We start from the raw sequence: 23,038 nt of genomic DNA, 5'->3' as shown, positions 1-23,038 counted from the left end.
TGAAATAAATAAATAAATATTAAAAGATGTATAAAACTCATATAACCGGTATCATCGAGGAATGGGTGTGTGTGTAGTCTTTTAACATGTGACTGTGGTGAACTTTACTTGTGATTACGACTTTAGTCAGATGTGGCAAAACGATAAATACTGTGAAACTATAAACTACATACTGTGTACTGTAAACTATGAACTGAATTGTGACGTATTCACATGGTAGAGGGGATCCTTATTACTCTCGTTGATATTGGTGAAAATGGTATCGCGTGATGAAACTATTCCTATTAAGATATAAACTGACAGGAATGAAAAGGAAGCTATGAGTAAAGTTTACAATACTAAAATACTGAATTAATATAAACCGATTAGATTGGGATATTAAATACTGAATTATGTTATTTATTGAACTATTTATGTCCTGAGTTATGATACTAAAATAAGAAATTCCAAATAGTTACTGAATAAACTGATTCAAAAGATTTGGTGAGTGAATAGGGTATAGATACTACGTGTTTTCTGAATTAAAGAAAAATGTATTTTTAACTCTCTCTGTCGATAGTTTATGTTTCTACCAACTTGAACATATTATCTGATTATTTGTTGGTACTTATATGTTCACTGAACATATTAAGCTCACCCTATTTATTATTCAATTTTTTCATATCAAGATATTCAGAGTCTCACTCCTGAATAGTGAGAAACTTGTTATGAAATTATTTAATTTTTATTTTAATTCGAATAGTACTTCATGTTAATTATTTCATTTTTAGCAAGTATTTATTTTAGAAATTAAAAATGTCCCATAGATATTGAATATTTTGAGTTACGTATGCAAGATATGTACTTTTATTATTTTAAGATTTGTTGTGTGAAATATTCTTATTGATTATCTCATCATAACATTGTGGGCATTCGTTCAAGACTTTGGATGAGAGTTTAGGCTATTACACTCAGTGGTCGCATTTGATGGTTTTCTGTGCAGTGATGACTCCCTGGGAATGGTTTTTTATTTTTCGACAAATTTTTTTCTTTGTTTGTTTTTTTAGTGCACAGTCTAGGGATTCTAGGCGACATCCACAAGGTATAAAATAGAAAAGTTTGATGGTGGTACAAGTTTCAGTCTATAAAAGATTATAATGAGATAATCTCTAGTTTCAAAAGTTGTGGGGGCAATTAAAGAAAGATATCCTAAGAGTATGAGAGAGTCGGAAAAGACAAATATGTATGATAGAGCCTTATGTGCAATTTTTATGAGTGTTAATAACAATGTTCTGTAGAAGATTGCTGAAGAAATTTTAGCTTCAGCTGCGTGGATGAAATTTAAAGAGTTGTACTCTATAAAATTGCTGACTAACCGCTTTTATATGAAGAAAATACCATACAATTTCAGAATGAGTGAAAGTACATCCATTAAACAACATCTTGATGAGTTTAATTCTTTAATTATGAACCTGAATAACATAGATATTAAAATTAAAAATGAGAATTAGACATTAATTGTTCTGTGTTCTTTACCATCTTTTTATGAGACTTATATTGATACTCTATTGTATGAGAAAACTAGTATTTCACAAGATGATGTTAGCAATGCACTAAAATTAAAAGAGTTGTAAAAGAACTTTACTGAGTATAAGACAAAAGGGAAGGTTTGGTAAATAGGGGAAAGACACAAAGAAGAGACAAATCAAAATCTAGAGATAAAAATGAAAACTATTTTGAGTGAGGGGAGAATGGTCACTTTTGAAAAGATTGTCCTATTTGAAGAGAGAAAATGAGCAGGAGAGTTTTGCTAATATATTTGACATGAATAATTCTAATGATAGTAATAGTAGTAGTGTTGGAGCAGTTCTATCTGTGAATTTAAATCATAAAAAGAACTCCTGAATTCTTGATTATAATGTTACCATATACATGGGAGAAGACAGCTCGTTATCTATAGCTGGGATTGATAATATCATATTAAGAATGTTTGATGGTATCATCAGAATTATTGAGTGTTGGCATGTTCCTCAGATGAAGAGGAATTTAATTTCTCTTTTTACATTGGCCACTCGGGGTTATAAGTATCATGCAGAGAATGATACTCTTAAAGTATGTAATGGATCTGAGGTACTCATGAAAGACAATTTAGAATACAAATTGTATGCTCTTCAGGGAAATGTAATTTCAAGAAAAACTATTGTAGCATCAGGGAGCAGTAATCAGAATCAGTTATGGCATCTGCGTTTGGCTCATATGAGTGACAATGAGTTATCTGTTTTGTATAGAAAGAGTTTGTTAAAGGGGTATAAAGAAGGGGCTTTGGGTTTTTGTGAATACTGTGTATTTGGCAAGCAGATCTGAGTGAAATTCAACAAAAAATAGTGCACAAGACCAGAGGTAAGTTAGATTATGTACATTCTGACTTATAGGGTCCATATAGAGTTTCCTCCAAGAGTGGCAGGTATTTCATAACATTGATTGATGATTACTCTAAAAGAAAGTATGTGTGTATTTTTTGAAATTCAAGAAATATACATTTTCGACATTTTTCATATGGAAGACCATGATTGAGAAGCAAACAAAGAGGAAGATCAAGTGTTTTAGGACTCACAATGGGTTGAAATTTTACAATCATGAGTTTGATAATTTTTGCAGTATGGAAGGTATATTGAGACATTGTACTTATGCTGGGACATCACATGAGAATGATATTGCAAAATGCATTAATAGGACGTTTTGTGATAGGGCACGAAACATGTTGTCTCATTCATGTCTGAGACATGAATTTTAGGCTGAAACTGTGAATACTGTTAGTTTCTTAGTTAATAAATCTCTATCCATAACTATTGACAGTAAAACTCTTTTTAAGGTATGGTCTAGGTCACATGTTGATTACTCTCAGTTGAGAGTGGTCACTTATCATGCTTGTGCTCATATTAAATATGATAAGCTTGAGTCGATGACAAAGAAGTACATATTTCTGTGGTATGCATCTGGAGTAAAAGGCTACAAGTTGTGGTGTAGTGATCATAAGTCTTCATGGTTGATTATCAGTATAAATTTGACATTTAATAAGTCTGGTTCACTAGACAGTCAGTAGGGGAAGATAATAATAGAATCAGATCACAATGTCAGAAAACAAACATAGTTAGAAGTTCAGTTCAATGATCCTTGGAATAAAGTGCATGATCTTAATTAAGAAGGTGATAGTGCATATAGTATTGTAACAGATAGAGAGAGAAGACAAATTAGACGGCCACAGAGGTATGAGAATATGGTTGTATATAACTTATTAGTTGTAGGGTTAGTTGATTTGCAGGAATTAGGAAGTTCAGATGTTGATAAGATGATTGGTGTGTTGTATGTGAAGAACTTGATGACAGATATCACTTTGTTCAGGGAGTAGATAGCAAGTTTAGGTGTGGTCTAGACTTGGTTGGAGTATGTGGTACTCAATAACACCCAAGTGTGGGCATATTGGCAAGATAGTGTGACAAGATGGTCAGCTGCTTTGATGATAGAGAAAATTCATGTTAAGGGAAAGATTTGTTAATGTATCTTAAATTTTAGTGATATTTATCTATATTCTGATGGATAATTTATATGGATTTTTTTTGTATTTATCATGGAGAATATTTGATGTATATCCTTGAGAGTTTTTATTTGTGAAAAACTTTACTAGTCTCTTTATAAATAGATTTGCTAACTTATTGGTGATGTACTCTCAGATTACATAGTGAAATTCTTTCTTACCAGTCTTGACCGTGGATGTAGGCGCACTACCAAATCATGTAAAAATCTTGTGTTCTTTTCTTTCTACTTTTGCTTTGGTATGATTGTGCATGCTTTATAAATTAATTTTTTCCAACAAAAATTTATGATGTCATCTACAATATAAAATTAAAATAAATATTTTTTTAAAATAATAAAATAAAAATTTTATCAATTGTAAAAAAAAACTAGTAAATTATTTATAGACAATTGGATAAGATGTTTATGAAACTTTATTTTGTCAGTTTTATTGTGTGATAAGTTCATGGAGTTATACTTGAGTAGGCTTGTTTCAAACTACTTTTTTCATTATTTGATTCATCATAGTTCTAATATATGGTACTAAGTAAGAAATAATTGTTTCTTGGAATCCCAACTAAGTTTTATGGGATAAAATCCTTTACCATGCCCTAAACTTGAAAAGAACTCTCTCAAGGTGAGTAATTAACTTTCACTTATAAAAGGGATAAAAACCCAAGATTCTAAGGGATATTAATGACTCTTTTTGATAACGATTATGTGTAATCCTATTAGAATATACTGTTGGTTGGCTTCGTATGATTATAAGACTCATTTTTCGATGAATTAACATGAGTTATACATAGATAAAACTCTTGAAAAGAAATTGGTCCTCTGTGAGTGATATAAAATAAGAGAAAAATTCTCTTGTGTGAGATAATAATTGATTGTGAGTAGGAGAGATAAGAGGTGGCCACTAGTGTTAGATTGTTGAATAAAATGCACAACCATGTGTTTCTTTTTCACACGTCTGGCCTCTATTATGGTTTCACTACTGCCTGGACAGAATCCAAGCATTAATCGACTAGATTTCCCTCATAACTGGTCCTCTTCCTTACTTGTTTTCTTGGTTGGTTGGGAAGAATCAAAGAGAGTAAAAAAGGATCCTAAACACTAATAAGAACCATTTATGCTTCTTTTTTTTCCCCTTTTTTTAGTGGCCCGAGTGCAACAACTTTTTTCCTTTTGTTGTTTTCTCTCTCTTTCTCTTTCCTTGCTCTGATATAAATTTTTGTAAAAATTAACTTCAAATATATACACAACCACACAAGGGAAAGAGTAAAATAAGAAAATACATAAGATTTACATGATTCAACAGAGATGCCTACATCTACAAGTAATTCTGAGAAGAAACTTCCCATTATAATAAAAAACGATAGTACATTATCGATAGAGTTATAAACCTTTATATATATAAATTATTAGAGTTTTGCTCAAACTATCTTTAAAATATACTAGAATATTATCATAATATAAATAAAATATTCTCAAAATATATACAAAATATTCTTAAATAAAGGCACATCAACATATATTTTATAGTTTAGTTACGATATAACCCCTAGCACAAAATTTTTTAGATAGATTTCTCATTGCCAAGGATGCAAATGTATATTTTATCATATGGTCCACGAGTTGTTTGAGTTAAGAGTTGTGGGGACAAAAAGTCTTAAATGGAAAGAAATCACTAATTTCTTTTAGCACAAGTAACTCGAGTGGTTGGAAAAGTTTAGAAAAGCTCATAGATGATAATTTTTAATGATTATATAAAACTCTTTTCATTTTTAAAGCCATGTACTAATCTCCCCATGCTTCCCCATACCACTTAGAGTTAGGAAGTTCATTATTAAATGGTATATTAAGATATTCCCCATACCACAGTAAATAGGGTTAAGTGTTCAAGGATGGCATTATAAGCTGACACAATTCTCATCAAGAACTCAAGTCTTACCATAGATTATTTTTGGTAAGTATGGATATTGAGAGGTAAAAAAATGGAATTTTTAACTGATTTGTGCTTATACCAAACATTACTTGCAAGTGGTAGAACTTTTAAAGTTTATCAGTGGAATATTCATCTGGTAGAAGGGTTCCTATATGACTATCTCAGTGAGGTACCATTTTCAATTAGTATTCTTCTTATTTCACAATTCCCAATGGTGGTTGTTGACTAAGACATAGTCGTGAATACGTCTTGACTCCTCTTTAATTTTTTTACATGAAGAAAATGATTAAAGCATTAATTTAAAGGTTATTAGATTGAATATAAACATTTTCGCATATAAAGGTTCTTATGGCATTCTTAGTCATGTAATTTAATGGTGTAACTTCAATTCATGAGGGGAGATAATCAATTGACACAAAGACAAATATTCTTTATTTTGATGCAAGGAGAAGGGTTCTAAGATGTTGACTCTCTATAGCATGAAGAGCCATAAGTTATTGAGGTTGATGAGTTCTTACTGAGGGGTACGAGGGATGTAGCTGAAATAGTGGTATTTTATATTTTTTTTAGTAGAGCATGTGTATTTTCTTATAATAGGACAATAATACCCCCATATTGGGGGGCTTATTGGCAAGAGTCCTGGCTCTTTAGTGAGTATCATTAAACTTCTACCAATTATTAATCTCTACAAGTGATGAGGAATCCAGAATCAACACATGCAATAAAAAACTCATACATACAATTTAGCATGAAAAACTTCAATACCTAATAAACCTTTACTACTTAACCCACAACCGATATGTGATTGCAAATTAAGGTAATTGAGAAACAAAGAAATAAAATTGAAAAGGTGCTACGAGATTACCTCGATAAGAAGATTCAACTTTTAACTCAACAAAACGATTAAAGAACCTCCCCAAAGAGCACTCACAATAGCCAACGCTAAAGCAAAAATAATCTGAATTTTATTGACTTGAAAAATGATGATTACAACCTAAGGAGTATGACCTTTATATTAGTATAGCCTTATTAGTTCTACTTAAATTCAAAAACAAAATGCTAGAAAAACTATACTTAAATGCTTATCTAGGAGACTATTGAAATATGGATTAAAAAGACAAACATAATAGAATTAAAAGTCTTTTCTCTTGAAGTGGAATTAGTGTTATGGTTCAATGCTTCTTCCTTTTCCTTCTTGAACTTGAACTTTAATTTTAATTAATTCTTGTTGAAGTAGTTGAGTTGAAGATGCTTAAAAATTCTCCATGAGGGGGGAGGGGAGAGGGAATTTGGCTACGATTAGGAATTGAGTTTCCTCCCTCCTTTTTGATTCCAACTATTTTACTTAATTAATTTCTTGAAGAACAAACCCTTCTTGAAAACTAGAAAGCAAATCCAACTTGAATTTTCTCCTTGACTACAATTCTTTTTCAAAAATGACTTGAGTTTGACTTGAAGAAGAGAAGAATGATGAGGGAAAACCCTTATGGGAAAAGGATTCACATGTAGACAAGATTTTTCTCTTCCCCCACCTCTCAACCATACATGTGATAAAGGAAAATCACATGTGGCCCGCTCATGCTGTAGGCCTCCAAGGCTAAATGGGCTTTGCTTTACTCCCTTGTGGGCCTCTCTCTTGGATTTAAGCTCTTCATCTTCATTAATCCACTCTTGAACAAATAATTGTAAGGCTTGTTTAAGCATTATTCCTCAAGGATATCTATTTAACTTGTAACAATTATCCATAGTGTGCTATGTTATCTTACAATACAAGCAAACTTGCTTACTTGGATAGCTTTATAACATCTTCCTAGTATGTGCCCAATGGTTTTGTAGAAGGTATAATAATATTTTTCTTTTTGAGAATTCGTTTCTCTTGTAATTTTGTTTCTATCTCTAACATTAAAAATGTATGGTCTTTTCTGTTACAGAGTCTAAAGAAATCACTTTCCTCTTTTTTTCTTGATGACTATTGAATAAACTTCATTTAAATTAAGAGAAGGCTTTATAAACATAACTTGAGCTTTAACTATCTTACATGACATATTTAGTCCCATAAGGAACTTCATCACCCAATCTTGTTGTTAGTATTCAACTAGGATTTTTAGGCCTCTGCATGTACAGTTTGGAATGAACTTATAATTCATTAGCTCATTAAAGAACACCTTTATTTTGGAAAAACATGTGTTCACTGAGTTTTGATTCTACATAAGGTTAGGAATGATTTATTCTACCTCTTATATCCTGGTGGCATTTCATTTTGAATGTCTTTGTTACAACTCAACATATAGCTGGTAAGCAGTGTCGGTATAAAGTGTTCCACACTTGATGTCGGGTGTCAATGTATTTTATATTTAAGTAATCACGATGTCGTTACATCATAATCGGTGATCCATGAACAAATCGTTGGAATCTGTTGTATTTTTAGAATGTCATATGTTAATCCTAGTTCATTTTTTATTCTTAAAGTTTTCCTTATAAACCTAACCCATGAATAATAGTTTATTGCATCTAGAGGTTGTGCTATAAGTAATGCACTCGAACTATCATTATTGCCTATATAATATTGAATATTAAGGTTTATGTGATTGAGAATATTACCACTTATTAGAGAGATTTCTTGATGAATGGTTGAACCTCCCATTTGAGTCGAGATTTATCTGTCGATATGCTTTGATACTATATCAAAATTTGTTTGTAAAAGAAATCTTCATATAGCAATTGATGGATCTGCAAGAAAAACACAGAAGAAGCAGAAAAAAATCCAATAAAAAAAGTAATAAGAGTGAACGGCTAAAGAAAAGCTCTGGTAGAACTTTTACGAATAGAGAATTTAATTTTTTCTCGATACTTCTCAATGTGTATAAATTAGATGTTTATACCTAGAGTTTTCTTAAATAATATGATATTCTTACATCATAATTACACGATAATATCGTCTCCCAAACATATCTTTAAGTGGGCTTCTCTTAGAAAAATTTCCACATGGGCTTTATTCTTTAGGCCGGATCACATATATTTATATTATTTTTTAGGGTGGATCACATATATTTATATTCCTTTTTAGGGTGGATCACATATATTATCATTCCTCTGTAGGCTCGATTACATTTGCTTTGGTTTGGGCTTTCCTCTTCAGCTTGTTGTGCTCCAATTTTCTCTTCAAGTTGTTGACTTTGGGCTCTTCCTTGTGGGCTTCTCAACATGGGCTCTTCATATTTTAACACTAAATGTAAACTAATAGCCATGAAAAAAGACCTAACCTACAGATTTCATCACCCTTTTTAGCTTTTACAGAATTATTGGATTACACATGCTAAATATATCTATTTCAGTATATTGTGTATCGCAAAACATGCTTTCATGTGGAAAAATTCATATCATAGTCACCATTATACATTAAAAACAGATGCAAAAGCTGCATTTCATCTAGGCTTTACGCCCATCGATTAGTGTACTAATCATATCCACCGTTCATTCTCAACCAAAAGGAGCATAAAAGAAGACGTACCCATCAATATCATTCAGCAAGCAACTCACATTTTAATTCGTTAATCCATCAAAGGAAACCAAGAGCGATAAAGACTCATACTGGAAAGTTCAGATGAGTATTCCCCTCTTTCATTGACTCCTCATCATGATATAAGTACGACTCATGAATAATGTGCTCGATATAAATTCAAGTAACATTGGAAACGGAAAATTTTTTGCCTCGTAACTCTCAGATTTTTCTCATTCTCTCCCTTTCGACTTCATATCTTCAGCTCTCACATTCTTGGGTTCAACATTTTCTTCTTTCTTCTTTTTTAAGTTCAACTCTCTCAGTCTCTCGGGCTTGCTTGCTCGAGCCAGCCAAAAGTCCCCCCTTTTCCTCTTGGGTTCTCTCCTTTTATAGCCGAAGGGGACTTCAGAAATATTTTGGATCCTCGAAAATCTTAACATGCTTGGGTCGTTTTCATCCCTTGATCTCCAGCCTCACTTGTGTTGACCTTAGTTCCTTTGTCCTCCTCGAACAAATCTCCATCACCAAAACGAGAAAACCATTTCTATGCCTTGTCCTTTTGTTCTTTCTTTTCTCAGCTTTCAACCCTTTTGACCTTTAGCTTGAAGCTCTGCCATCTTGTCGTCTGCTTGCTTTGTTTCCTTTCCTTTTTAGTGTAAAAATGATCTAGCCTCTTGTTTTTTGGTGAAAATCTAGAACGACGTTCCCCCTTACCTTCACATGCCATGGTTTGGCACTCTGCCATTTCTTCTTCTTCTTTGTACGGCTCTCTCTTTTTCCCAAGTCACCATGCCTGCAACAAGATAGAGAAAATAAAAAGAAAGCGGCGTCGTTTGGGACAAATAAAGATCTTCTTGAACCACGCCGTTTTGGTGGTCTTTAATTTGGCATTCATTTCCCTCTAAACGTTGCCGTTTCGACGCTTTCAGCAAGAGTTGGGCTTATGCCCGAGCTGGACCTGCTTTGGGCTTCTCCTCTCTTTTTCTTTTTTTTTTTTTTTAATACGCTTTTGGTTGTCGGGTCCTGCAATTTGTTCGTGTGTTTGGTAAAGATATAACTTACAAGTTGATAATTTTGCTAAAATGAAAAAAAAAAAAAAGCAATTCTATTACTTTTAATCACTAGAACAACTATAATGTACTCTTTGTGGGCATTTATTTATACCTATATGTGTAGAAAAATTAAAAACCTAAAGTACTAATTTTAAATTGTTTTTATTTTATGCTAATATTTAATTTATTTAGTTTAATTTCATTACTATGTTAACATTAATTTGAGAATATATATTATTTGACAAAATAAAATTTTAAAAATATTAACTATTAATTAAGAAATAATTTATTTTATAGTGGATTAGTGAAAGAAGGAATAGAATGAAAAAAATAACGGAATATCATAATTTCTAACATTGAGATATATGTTAGAATTTTATAATTATGAATAATTAAGTTTCGATTAATAATAACATTTTTAGATAGTTAATTAGCTGTCTAGAATAAAAATTAGGTTACTAATAACTTCTTTAAAATATTGTTATAATTTATTTTATTTATAAGCTTTTGATTATAAACACACGCCTAAAAAGAGCAAGAAATCAACTAAGCTAAACACTCTACTTATGAACACTAAATTTTTTATTTGAATGCAATATTATTTAAATAATAATTATGGTTTAAAGTTTTTATATATTAATTTTAATTTAATATTTAACACACTGTAATTTGATGTTGTAAGCTCAAACAAACAGCAATGCCACTCATAATTATACATGGTTTGTGGGTTATGTAATTTGAAGACATAACAAAGGTTTCTTGGGTTGCTTCTTGGGTTGCTAATCTGGTAAAAGGCCTTAATTAGCAGCCCATAAGTTGTTTGAGAAATTGGCTCACAGAAAATTAAAGCACACATTCTGGTCCATTCCATGTATCCTTTTCCCTTGTACAATAAATCATTCCTCCACCCAACCAAATCTAATTTTATATCTGAAAGAGTTGAAGCAATATATGTCCATTTCTCTGAAGCAAACAAGTAAAACCCAGGTGAGGTTTCCATGGTAAAATGCCTCCAAATGATAAAATATCACTTAAATTGGGTAGTTGGCCTAGAAATTTTATGTTGGTTTTTGTCCCCAGAAGATAAAAACAACACATGAATACGCTCTGTCCAACTAGAGAACTTGTCGGAAATCTAAATGGGATTCTAATTGTCAGGGAAGTGCATGTTCAATGCATGGTACAATTAATTAACTGCAAAAAACCTAGTCACGACATACGTTACAGCACGATATATTTGCATGGGAGACTATTTTCAAAATAAATCATGCAGGGAACGAGTTATGCCTATCACCAGTAGTTAAGCTCTTGGGCTCTTTCGGGCTTTCTCCAAATTTTTTTTTGTGCCGGCACTAAGTGTGTGACTAAGCTATAAATCCAAGATTTCTGTAGTTCAAATTCCTTGAACGCAATTCGGAATTGGATCAATCACATCATTTCTCTTGATTTTCCATATGCTTTCTCCATTTGCAGTGTTTCTTAATTTCCCAGCTTGTTCCTCTGGAAAATGTCAAACTTGAGTCAAACTACTGATTTGAGGAAAAGGAAGAGGAAATCGGAAAGTGGTTTCAGGTTCAAGACTTTTGGTGAACATGGTTGCCCAGTTGAGTTTGAGGGGCCATTGCCGTTTAGGTATAATTTAGAAGCATTACTTGAATATGGAAATTTGGAGAGTAATTTATTTGGTGGAATGCAAAGCTGGTCATTTCAGCTTGAAGTCCATCGCCATCCTCCATTCCACATTCTCTTATTTGTCGTGGAGGAACCCATTGAGGCTTCAATCAACATTCACTGCAAGCACTGCCAATACGTTGGTGAAGTCTTTTATCCTAGCTAGCTCCATAGTTACTATATATTTCCTGTTTTAATTATACATGAGGGATTTGATGTTATATATGCAACTTATGCTATGTAATGTATGTATATGCGGTGCAGGGTGGGGGCACCATATGATCTGCAACAAGAAGTATCATTTTGTGATACCTTCCAAAGACACGGTGACTGCTTGTTTGAACTGTGAAGGTGGGTGTGATGTGGTAGATGTTGCAAAGGGTAAGTTGAACTTTGTGGAATTACAGGGTCATATTATGCATGGTGTGTTTCACTCTAATGGTTTCGGCCATTTGCTTTGTATCAATGGAGTCGAAGTGGGTTCGGATTTGACAGGACACCAGATCATGGAATTTTGGGATCGTCTCTGCACTGGATTGAAAGCCAGGTTGCCCTATTTCCTCTCAAATACTTTTAGTATACACATATTTGAAGTATTTTTTAATCATACTTGTTGATGATTGGATAGGAAAGTGAGTTTAAATGATGCATCACAGAAGAGAGGCATGGAGTTGAGGCTCCTTCATGGGGTTGCATATGGTGAGTCATGGTTTGGTCATTGGGGATACAAATTTGGACGTGGAACATATGGAATTACCCAACCTGTTTATCAGAAAGCAATTGAAGCCATACAAGGCATGCCGCTATGTTTACTAAATCATCATCTTGCTAATCTCAACCTTGAAATTCCAGTCATTTTTTCAAGGTACCAAACACTATCAGACAATTCATTGGCTACTCTTGGTGATCTTTTCCACTTTATGCTAGAACTTAAATCCTGCCTTCCAAAAGATCAAAGCTCCATTGATTCCTACAATCAAGGAATCCTCGTTGAAGCTAATTGTAGATGGTCAGCTAAGCGAGTTGAAATGGCAACTAGAGTGATTGTAGAAGCACTAAAAAGCGCAGAATTCAGGTGGGTTTCAAGGCAAGAAGTCAGGGACGCTGCTCGTGTATATATCGGTGATACAGGTTTACTAGATTTTGTGCTCAAGTCGCTTGGAAATCAAATAGTTGGGAACTACCTTGTTCGTCGTAGCTTAAACCCGGTAACAAAAGTACTAGAATATTGCCTAGAAAAGATCTCTGATGTAATCTCTAACCAAGAAGCCAATTTGGTCATCAATAATTCTAATGTCAAGGCTCGATACAAGGTCACAAAAGCTCAACTCATGAAGGATATGTTCTATGTGTTTAAGTACATTTTGAAAGACCACAATGCAGCAATGAACACTGGGTTGTTTAGTGCAATACCAGTGGCTACAAGAGTGATTCTTGACACCAAATACTTCGTGAAAGATCACTATTGTGGAGAGATTTCTTCAAAAGTTGAACTAGGTTTTGAACCAAAACTAAGACTCTATTGCACGGTCATATTAAAAGGCCATGAAAATACAGGAACAACAACAACAAAGAGGCCATTGCTACCATATGAATGCATAACCATGAAAAGCAACGATACATTTGATGACCTTAACCTGGAAGTGGAGAGAAATTTCAGAGAGATCTACTGGGGACTGAGGAATTTAGAGGTAGAGTCAATAGTGAATTTAAATGGTGGGAAGGGAACAGATCTGGTATTCGGAGTGGTTGAAGTGGGTAGGAAAATAATTTTAGAAGGAAGCTGCAAGAAAGATGGAGGAGTTGTGAAAGAACTTATATATGAAAGTGGTGTAAATAACAGGATTGTGGATTGCCCCTGTGGTGGGAAAGAAGATGATGGTGAAAGAATGATCTCTTGCGATATATGTGAAGTTTGGCAACATACGAGGTGTGTTCGTATTCCGAATAATCAAGAAGCCCCGCATATTTTCCTCTGCAACCGATGTGAGCGAGAGATCGTACCTCTTTCTTCACTCCCATAACCATGCATGTAGATCTCTACTTTCTCGTTTTGTTAATTTCCAAAAAAAAAAAAAAAAAGGAAAAGCAGTTTCCTGTTTTATCATAAAGATACGAGTCAATTTTCAAGTGAAGAAAAAGAAAACATATTTCATGAGGCAGCGTGATCGGGCTCATGAGCCCAATAATTGACATGGGCTAAATTATTCATTTGGGTTTTTACTTTAATTAATATCCAAATTAAACCAACAAAGACAAGAACAATAAGAAGAGGAAATTATTTTCACCATAATTAAGGGTTTTCAAGGTTATTTATTAGTTCAAGCAATAACATATCTCATTTGTTGCACATGAAATTTTGTTGTTATTATTATTATTTGCAAATTTTGTAAAATACTTTTAGTCAAATCGTTGAATATCACTAACATTATCTCTTTGTTTATCTGTTGATGCTGATCTTATTATCCTTATAAACTTATTTATAATTAATTTTATTGCTAAAAGATATGAGGATTTTGTTGGGTGATCTCTTGAGGGAAGTGATAACTTGAACATACAATTTTACCATGTACATATAAACACACCGGATATTAAAAAAAAATAATAATAATAATTCCGACGGGGGCAATAGGTCACAATTATACGAGCATGTGGGTTATAAATCTAATATAATTAAAGATGACAAATAACACACATAATCATAGCTTAATTAAAATAACAGTTTAATTCGGAATTGAATCACTCCTCCATCTATGCCGCCCAATTCTTGTCGGCTTGACGTTAAATTAATAACGAAATAACCTAATATCACAAAAGCCCATATGCATGAATGGACGTGAGCTAGAATGTTAGATTTTTTAAAAAAATAAAAAAATAAAAAAAAATTAACAGAACAATATTAATCAATTCTATATGTAACTTTCATGAATGAAGGGACATCAGGTAGAAACTTAAAGATTACTCACTAACAACCACTATATGTATATATTATATCTATCTATATATATATATATATTTAATTGGATTTCAAAATAATAAGAATTTGTTGTACCTTTATATTTTCCTTTAAACAAGAAAACTTTTGAGTATCATACTACTAGAATTCGCCATGCCTTTTTCTCCTCCCCGAAAGCTCTATAGTACCAAATTGTTTCCTCTTGATATTCAAAAAAGCCATCCTTGATTATAGGTTTTGGTTAACTACAAGTATAATATTTTTAGAGATGAGCAAAACGTATATGTTTTCTTCCTCACCTACAAAAACTTCAAAACAAATCAAATTATTCATTTGTATCTCTATCCCATCTTCTAGAGAGAGAGAGAGAGGCAAGAATATTTATAGTTTCTAATTATTAGTACTATATGATTCCATATTATTGATTTGGGTTGCTTCTAGCCTCGCTTCACATGGTGTAGATAGAGGAGGGTAATGGCACAACTAGATAAAGTTTATAAGTATAATTCTGGCATTGGTTACTTCAGTAACATTAAATTTATTAATATTTTATGATTACATTAGGGTATGCAATATAATCTAATCGTGTTCATGATCTTGAAGGATGATAATAAGATAAAGAATGTGTAACACTTTAAATATAAATTTATTAATATTTTATGATTACATTAGGGTATTCACTATAATCCAATCTTGTTCATGATATAGAAGAATGATAATAAGAAAAAGAATGTGTAAAACTTAAATGTAAAATAGATTGTAAAAAGGACACAAGATTAATCCTTTCTTTTGGAGTAAGGCAAATGATCTTCTAAATTGATATAGAAAACTTCATTGACTAGGACATTATGTCAAAGGGCAAGGTTTTTGGTGATGTTGTTCACTATAAAGACAGAGTTTTTGTGGGACCTAAACAAACAAATGATTTTAGAATATAAATTTGTGTTTGAATAGAAGAAAATTTTCTAATTTTAAAAAGCTAATGTTCCAAAATTTAAAAGTGAAAAAAAAAAGAATAGAAAATACCATAACAAATATGATAACTCAAATGGATAAAAAACATTATAGGCACTTAAGGTAGTCAGATTTTTAACAATGACTTAACAAGTTCATGTTGTTTCTTACAATCATTAACTCTCTAAGGATGATGATTTTAGTTATACGAACTTGAAGAGTTTGGTCCTTTTTTTGTGCATTGGTAACAATGTCTTAGCATTTGCTTTTTAGAGACCTAAAGTTTACTAGAAGTAATACTTCTTCATTTGACATGTACCCATCTAAAGCTCTACGCTCAGATGAACTAGTCATCAACTTTTTAAAAAAATAATAATAGACGAGAAAGTTGAGTGTATTAGATTGTGTGACTATTTACTTTAAGAATAAGACAACAATTGAGAAATTAAAATAAATCAACTTAATATTAATTCCCAAACTTCACCAACAAAAAAAAAAAAGGTAAACGAGATTGACAAGCTTATGTAATTAGTTATAGAATCATCATATATATTATTTTTTGTGAATGTGGATTTCAGACAAACTAAATTGTAAGTAATCTTTCTAGTATTTACTTTACTAATGATCTCAAATAATATTTTGAGGTGCATTTAAGCTATCAAAAGGCATTCCATAACAAATCCCATGTATCATTAATAAAATTTAGTGGAGATTTTCAAAATAAAAATTTAATTATTTTATATAAAGTGAGAATCATACTCATAAACTTTATTTAGTTACTGAAATAAAGACATTAAAGTAGCAGCTCATTTAAAAAATTAAAATTTGATATAGGATAAAAGTTTCTTAAAAATGTTCACATGGTCGGATCTTAACTAACTTCAAGAATGTTAGTAATAATGAACTCGACAAGTCAATCAAATTAAATGTGGATAGATTATTATTGTTATATGACTTGATGAGTTCAAAGATATATTTATTAAATATTATATGATAATATTATATAAGAATTTCTGTAAGTTGCTTAAAAATAATAAAATGTTGTATACTATACAATGTCAATATAATTATAATAAGATCACAATAGTAAGAGTTATTATCTTTAAATATATGAATTGACTCTATTTATTCAGATAGATTATAAATTATGTTATTTAAAATAACTGTATTGAACGAAATAACTGTAGATTTTTTATAACAATGAGAATAATAAATATAATATCTTAAAATAAATCTATAACAATGAGAATAATAAGTATTAAGTCTTAAAATAAATAAAGTATAAGTTGTATAAATTAGATCATAATTTATGATCTTTATTAAGTTAAAAGTATTAAAGATAAAAAAAATAAAAAACAATTTTGATGGTCATCCTAAAACCTTATCATCATTCCAACCTCTTTTTTTAAGGAAAAAAAAAAAAAAAGCAAAGAGGATTTTATTGCAATAAGTTGGTAAAAGAATTTATAAATTGTCTCCATGTAGAAACTTGGTCCCTGTCATAACTTCCACCTTTCGCTCATTTTAAAGCGTTTTAGATAACCGTTCTCTCTCAACTTAACAAGTTAACCACCATGATTTTTCTAAATCATTAATTAACTTTTTTCATCTCATGTCATGTTGATCTATTTATGATGTCATTAACTTTGCTAAATCTGTGTTAATCCACTAGTTAATTACAATTAGCTATCTGATTTATGCTGCCTAATCAATCAGAAAATTACATTTTTGACTTCTTGCTTCAATTATTAATTTGCAGAGTACTTTTCACAATAATACTTAGTTTCAACATAACACATACCTTATCATTTCCCCATGTCGACCATCTTCACACACACCCCACATAAATAAATAAATAAATAAATAAAGCATTTCAATGAATAATTCACATAAATAGATTACATAGAAACGAAATTTTGTTTTACTTCCTGATCACCTTTTATTATTTAAATAATATAATATAGTTTTTAAATTATATCCCAACATATCTTTAAAATTTCAAGGTTTTTCCATGTTTTCAGGATATGATTCCCCTCTTCTCAACCTAAAACTCCTTATTATATAATATACATGTATACATATATATGATGTATTTGGCACTTTCCTTTTTGTATTTTGGTTTTTAATTTAATGCAAGGGATGATATATTATTCTAGTGTAACTTAACTGCGATTCATTTTGTATTTATTTATTGCGAAATAATGTAATATTACTATACTTATTATGTATTCTACTATATATATGTATGTATATATATAAGCCAGAGGCTCTTTGAGAAAATTATCTCTTTGAATGAGTCAAAAAATAATATGTTAGTGATTTGAATATATCTTTGTTTTAAAGATTAGTTATCTATTTTTTTATTCTTTTGCCACGTTAGTAAATGTGTAAAATGTGGCTGCAACTTAATCTCTTTTGTATGGCTATATATGTAGCGAAATCAGTATCTAAATGAAGTAAGCTTTTCTCCCCAGTTTCAAGTTTATTAGTATTAAGCAGAAAGCTATTTTAACATTTGGTATCAGAACTACATCATAGTGGCCTAATTGAAATTAAGAAATAGAGTCTTTTTAGACTTTAGTAAAGAAAATATGGCAACAGATGGTAGATATGTGCAATCAGCAATACCAAAACTTGATGGACATTATGATAACTGGTATATGTTTATGGAGAATTTTATGTGATCAAAGGAATATTGGGATATTATAGAAGATAGAATTCCTACAATAGCAGAAGGAGTTCAACTCACTAAAGCACAAAAAAAGGTGATTGATGATGTAAAGTTGAAAGATTTGAAAGAATTATCTCTTCCAGGCCATAGATTGATCAATCTTGGAAACCATTTTAAACAAAGATACATCTAAAAGCATTTAGGATTCTTTAAAGCATAAATATAAAGGGGCAACAGAGGTTCAACGAGCACAGCAACAGGCTCTTGTGAAGGAGTTTGAGATGTTGAATATGAAGGAGAGAGAATTTGTAGAGAGTATTTTGCTCGCACTCTTATTGTGGTAAACAAATTGAGAGCTAATAAAGGAAATATGGATGATGTAACTGTCATTGAAAATTTTTTGAGATCCATGACATCTAAATATGATTATGTGGTGTGCTATATTGAAAAATCAAATGATTTTGATGCCCTTATTATTGAGGAGTTACAGAGTGGTTTGTTAGTGTATGAGCAACATATGAAGGCTCATCTTATGGAAGAGCAGGCATTCAAGGTCACTGTCGGAGATGCTTCGGGAGAAAAAGGACGGTGTTGAGGTCATGGTGGAATGCAAGGTCGTGAAAGAGGAGGCAGAAACAGTTTCAGCGAAGCCACCGTTGAATGTTATAATTGTCATAAACTAGGACATTTTCAGTATGAATGTCCAAAGAAGGAAACATAAGCAAGAGCAAACTATGTGGAAGATAATGAAGAGATCTTGTTAATGGAGTATATAAACGATAAGAAAATTAGCAAAAAAAAAACTGTGGTTTCTTACTTCTGGATGTAGTAATCACATGTGTAGCAAGAATTAGTTTTTCTCGGACTTTGATGAAAATTTCATAGAAAAAGTGAAACTAGGAGATAACTCGAGTATGGACGTGATGGGTAAAGATAATGTGTGAATGTTGGTAAATGGTCTTGTACAAGTAATTACAAGTGTATTTTATGTTCCAAGATTAAAGAACAACCTAAAAAGCATTGGTCAATCAGTTAAGAAGGGACTTGCAATCCTTATACACAAAGGAACATGTAAAATCTATCATCTAGATAAAAGCTTAATTATGGAGGTCAAAATTTCTTCAAATAGAATGTTTAAGTTGTTTGCTCAAATATAATTGAAAGAGGAAGCTTGTTTTAATTCTTTCACAGAAGATCCAACTCAACTTTGGCAATGTAGATATGGTCATCTAAGCTTTAGTGGTTTAAAACTTCAACAAAAGGGAATGGTGAGAGGATTGCCTTGCTTTGAAACTCCTATGAATATATGTAAGATTGTTTGGTGGGAAAACAACATAGAGATCCATTTCCCAAGTAAGGCACTTTTGAGAGCTTCTCAAATTCTTGAATTAGTACATGTTAATATATGTGGGCCAATCAATCCTACATCCAATAGCAACAAAAGATATATGATTAGTTTTAGTGAGGACTATAGTCATAAAGTTTGAGTTTATTTCTTAGCAAAAAAAATCAGAAATTTTCATTATTTTTAAAAAAATATAAGATTCACGTTAAAAAAGAGACAAATTTAACTATAAAGTGTCTTCGTACTGATCGTGAGTGTGAGTTCACCTCACTTGAATTTACTAACATTTGCAGTGAGAATGTATCAAAAGACACCTAATAGCTGCATATAGCCCTCAATAAAACAGTGTTACAGAGAGAAAGAATCAAACTATCATGAATATGGTTCGAAGTATGCTATCAGCAAAAAAATTCCCAGAACTTTTTGGCCAGAAGCTGTAAACTGATCAGTTCACATTCTCAATAGAAGTCCAATGCTTGCAGTGAAAAATAGAACTCCAGAAGTAGCTTGGAGTAGATTTAAGCCATATGTAGACCATTTCAAGGTGTTTGGATGCTTATTTCATGCTCATATTCCTGATTGTAAAATGACAAAGCTTAATGACAATAGTGTAAGATGCATTTTTCTTGGAGTTAGTGAAGAGTCAAAGGCATATAGGCTGTATGATCCTATTTTTTTTTTAAAAAAAATTATAATAAGTAGAGATGTGGTATTTAAAGAAAACAATAATTGAGATTGGGGCAAAAGTCATGAAGAATTTATTTTGGCTGAATTTGATTGCAACAATAATGAAAATGAACTGGATGTAGCTGTTGGAGAAGGGAATGAAGCTAAAAATAATGGTTGCATCAATGTTTAGGAACCTGAATTTATAAATGAATTATATAAAGGTAATTCATCTAGTTTTGGTGAAGGATCTTCATTTAAGATTTGTCAGTGCAGGTTAAGAAGGCAACCAAATTGGATGGATGATTATGTAAATGGAGAAGGTTTATATAAGAAAGAAGACATGGCATATTCAGCTATGTTTACAATGAATGAAGGTTTAAAGATGTGGTAAAAAAAGCACATTAGAAAGCAACAATGGATATGAAAATTGAAGTAATAACAAAAAATTGTAACGCCCAAACATGGGTATTTTTGTAATTTTCTTATTAATTATTTTTATTATAAAAAAAAAGAGAGTGCCACGTCAGCAGCCACGTCGACCCGGGGACGGGCCACGTTGGCGATCCGCGTACGCGCGATCGGACGACCCAGATGCAATCGCACGGACGGTCCAGATTCAATCAAAAACGGACGGCCCAGATTAAATCAAAATGGACGGCTGAGATCAAAAGGCAAAAGGGTATAAATAGAACCCCCACACCTGACCACAAAAACCCTAACCGTCTGCTCTCGCCGGAGAAGACGAACCAGACGCCGGAGAAGTCGACCGCCGCCACCTGCCGCCGCACCGGGGAGATTTTTGACTGCCGATCGAGGTAAATTTCATACCCCCGACTCGTTTTTTCACGCTGATTTCCCCTGTGGCCAAATCGGAGCCAAAATCCTGGCTAAACGGCTGGAAAACACGGCCGAAACCCAGCGGCGCCGCTGCACCCCTCCTCGATTTTTGCCTCCGATGAGGCCCTTCCCGGCCTCGGTTTGATCAATTTTTATATCACCGTGATCACCATTCTTTTCTCTACAGGTTGATCGGAGTCGAATCACCAAAACACGAACCTCACCAGAGAGCCGCCGAACCCGAGAGCACCACCGCCGGTAAGCTTCGGTTTTCCGTAATTTTTTTGGCCCCCCGAAGGCCTTAGGGTTGTTTTATCGCATGGACTAATGCAAGTGTGGCCGAATTCGGCCGGAAACGGCCGAAAATGGCCAACCTGAGGCGAATCGCCGCCGCAAGCGGCGGCGCCGTTGCCGGAGCACGGCGGAGCCACCGTACCGGAATTGTGATATTGGCCGAAAGGGGCCCTGGGCCTAATTTGGGATTTTTTAGAACACATGCAGGTACCAGTAGTGCATTTCAGTTCCCCGGAAAAAATTCAGGAAAAATTAGGGACAGCCTGTAGGCGCACTGTGAAGCCGTGTTCGGACCCCAAAACGAGTAAGGACCCCTCACCTTATTTCCTATCACGGTATTAAAGTTCAATAATGATAAAACGGTATTTCTTGAATCAATGAATGTGTAAAATTGCTTAAGGTCGCTAATGGAGCCCGAGTCTAGTGTGTTTGTCGGTTAACTGTTATTTGGCCTATTTTACAGTTTTAAATGCAGTATGAGGTTTGATGTTTTCATTTCATAGTTTCATGTGCATATTTTACTGTTTTATTGATTATGGGTTGAATAACTGAGAAACCGATGCTGTATGTTGTCTTGTTTGGCATAAATTACTGTCTTGCTTGTTTGTATGTGAATTGATGATGCTGACTGAGGAAAAGGAGAATGAAAGATTATGTAGATTGATAATTGTATAATATGGTCAGTCTGACTAGATATCCTGGGAGATGATGGACGGACCGGGTCCGTAGGGAACCCTATCGGGATTGTGGTCTCTCATACCGGACGGGGTATGGGGACCTTATGTGTTTTGGTGCCCATACCGGACCGGGTATGGGAACGGCCCGTTTCACCCTCATACCGGACGGGGTATTGAGGTTTATAGTTTTGGCGCCCATATCAGACGGGATATGGGGACGGCCCTAGAATCTGATTACAAATGTTAAGGGTTAACGGGTAGCGGGACCCCTATGGATCCCCATGGATACTAGTAGGCTGGTAAATGAGGAAAAATATGTTGTGTAATGATTGAATTACAAAAGGTGTGATAAGTATTATGTTATATAGTTTATATGATTTCATGATGATGATAATGTTATTGCTTTCGTATATTATTTTATGAATTTCACCGAGGTAAGTGGATGTAAAAGTTTTATTATTAATAAAAGGATTTGTTGTACATCATGCTCCATTGGTCTTCTCGTGTTTTCTACCCACCTTTACCTCCGTGACGGTGAGATATCGTGATGTCTTTACTGGGCTAGTGTAGCTCATTCCTTATTTAATCATTTCAGATCAAGAAGACATTGTTCCCGAGCCCGTTCCGCAGGAAGACGACGAAGGGGACGCCTAAAGACTCCATAGTCATATTCATAGCTTTTACTTTCGAATTTCTCTTTTAGTTAGTTTGATCTTTTATATTTTGAGCACGTTTTTGGTTTTAGTGTAAGGGATGTTAATCGAAATTTTGATATCGCTTCCGCATTTGACATTTTTAATACACATATTTCATTTTAAATTTCCGGGGCCGTTACAAAAATGATACATGAGAATTGATGAATCTACCTACAGGGGCAAAAAAGGTCAGTATGAAATGGGTATATAAAATAAAG

The 23,038-nt window shown here is 32.9% G+C and overlaps 1 protein-coding gene across 1 annotated transcript; it reads left to right on the top strand.

Annotated features, from left to right (window-relative positions):
* The first annotated feature begins 11,354 nt into the window (after positions 1–11,354).
* On the top strand, positions 11,355–14,159 carry MS1 (RING/FYVE/PHD zinc finger superfamily protein). Its single transcript, XM_022054371.2, has 3 exons — positions 11,355–11,865; positions 11,987–12,269; positions 12,351–14,159. The coding sequence occupies exons 1-3, from the start codon at positions 11,559–11,561 to the stop codon at positions 13,744–13,746; spliced, it is 1,986 nt and encodes a 661-aa protein (XP_021910063.1). The 5' UTR covers positions 11,355–11,558; the 3' UTR covers positions 13,747–14,159.
* Positions 14,160–23,038: the final 8,879 nt, after the last annotated feature.

This window comes from Carica papaya, chromosome 2 (genome assembly GCF_054855325.1).
Source record: "Carica papaya isolate Zhongbai chromosome 2, ASM5485532v1, whole genome shotgun sequence".
In the NCBI taxonomy this organism is placed as follows: domain Eukaryota; kingdom Viridiplantae; phylum Streptophyta; class Magnoliopsida; order Brassicales; family Caricaceae; genus Carica; species Carica papaya.
Note: the sequence above shows the minus strand (reverse complement) of the source record. Positions and strands in the feature narration are given on the sequence as shown.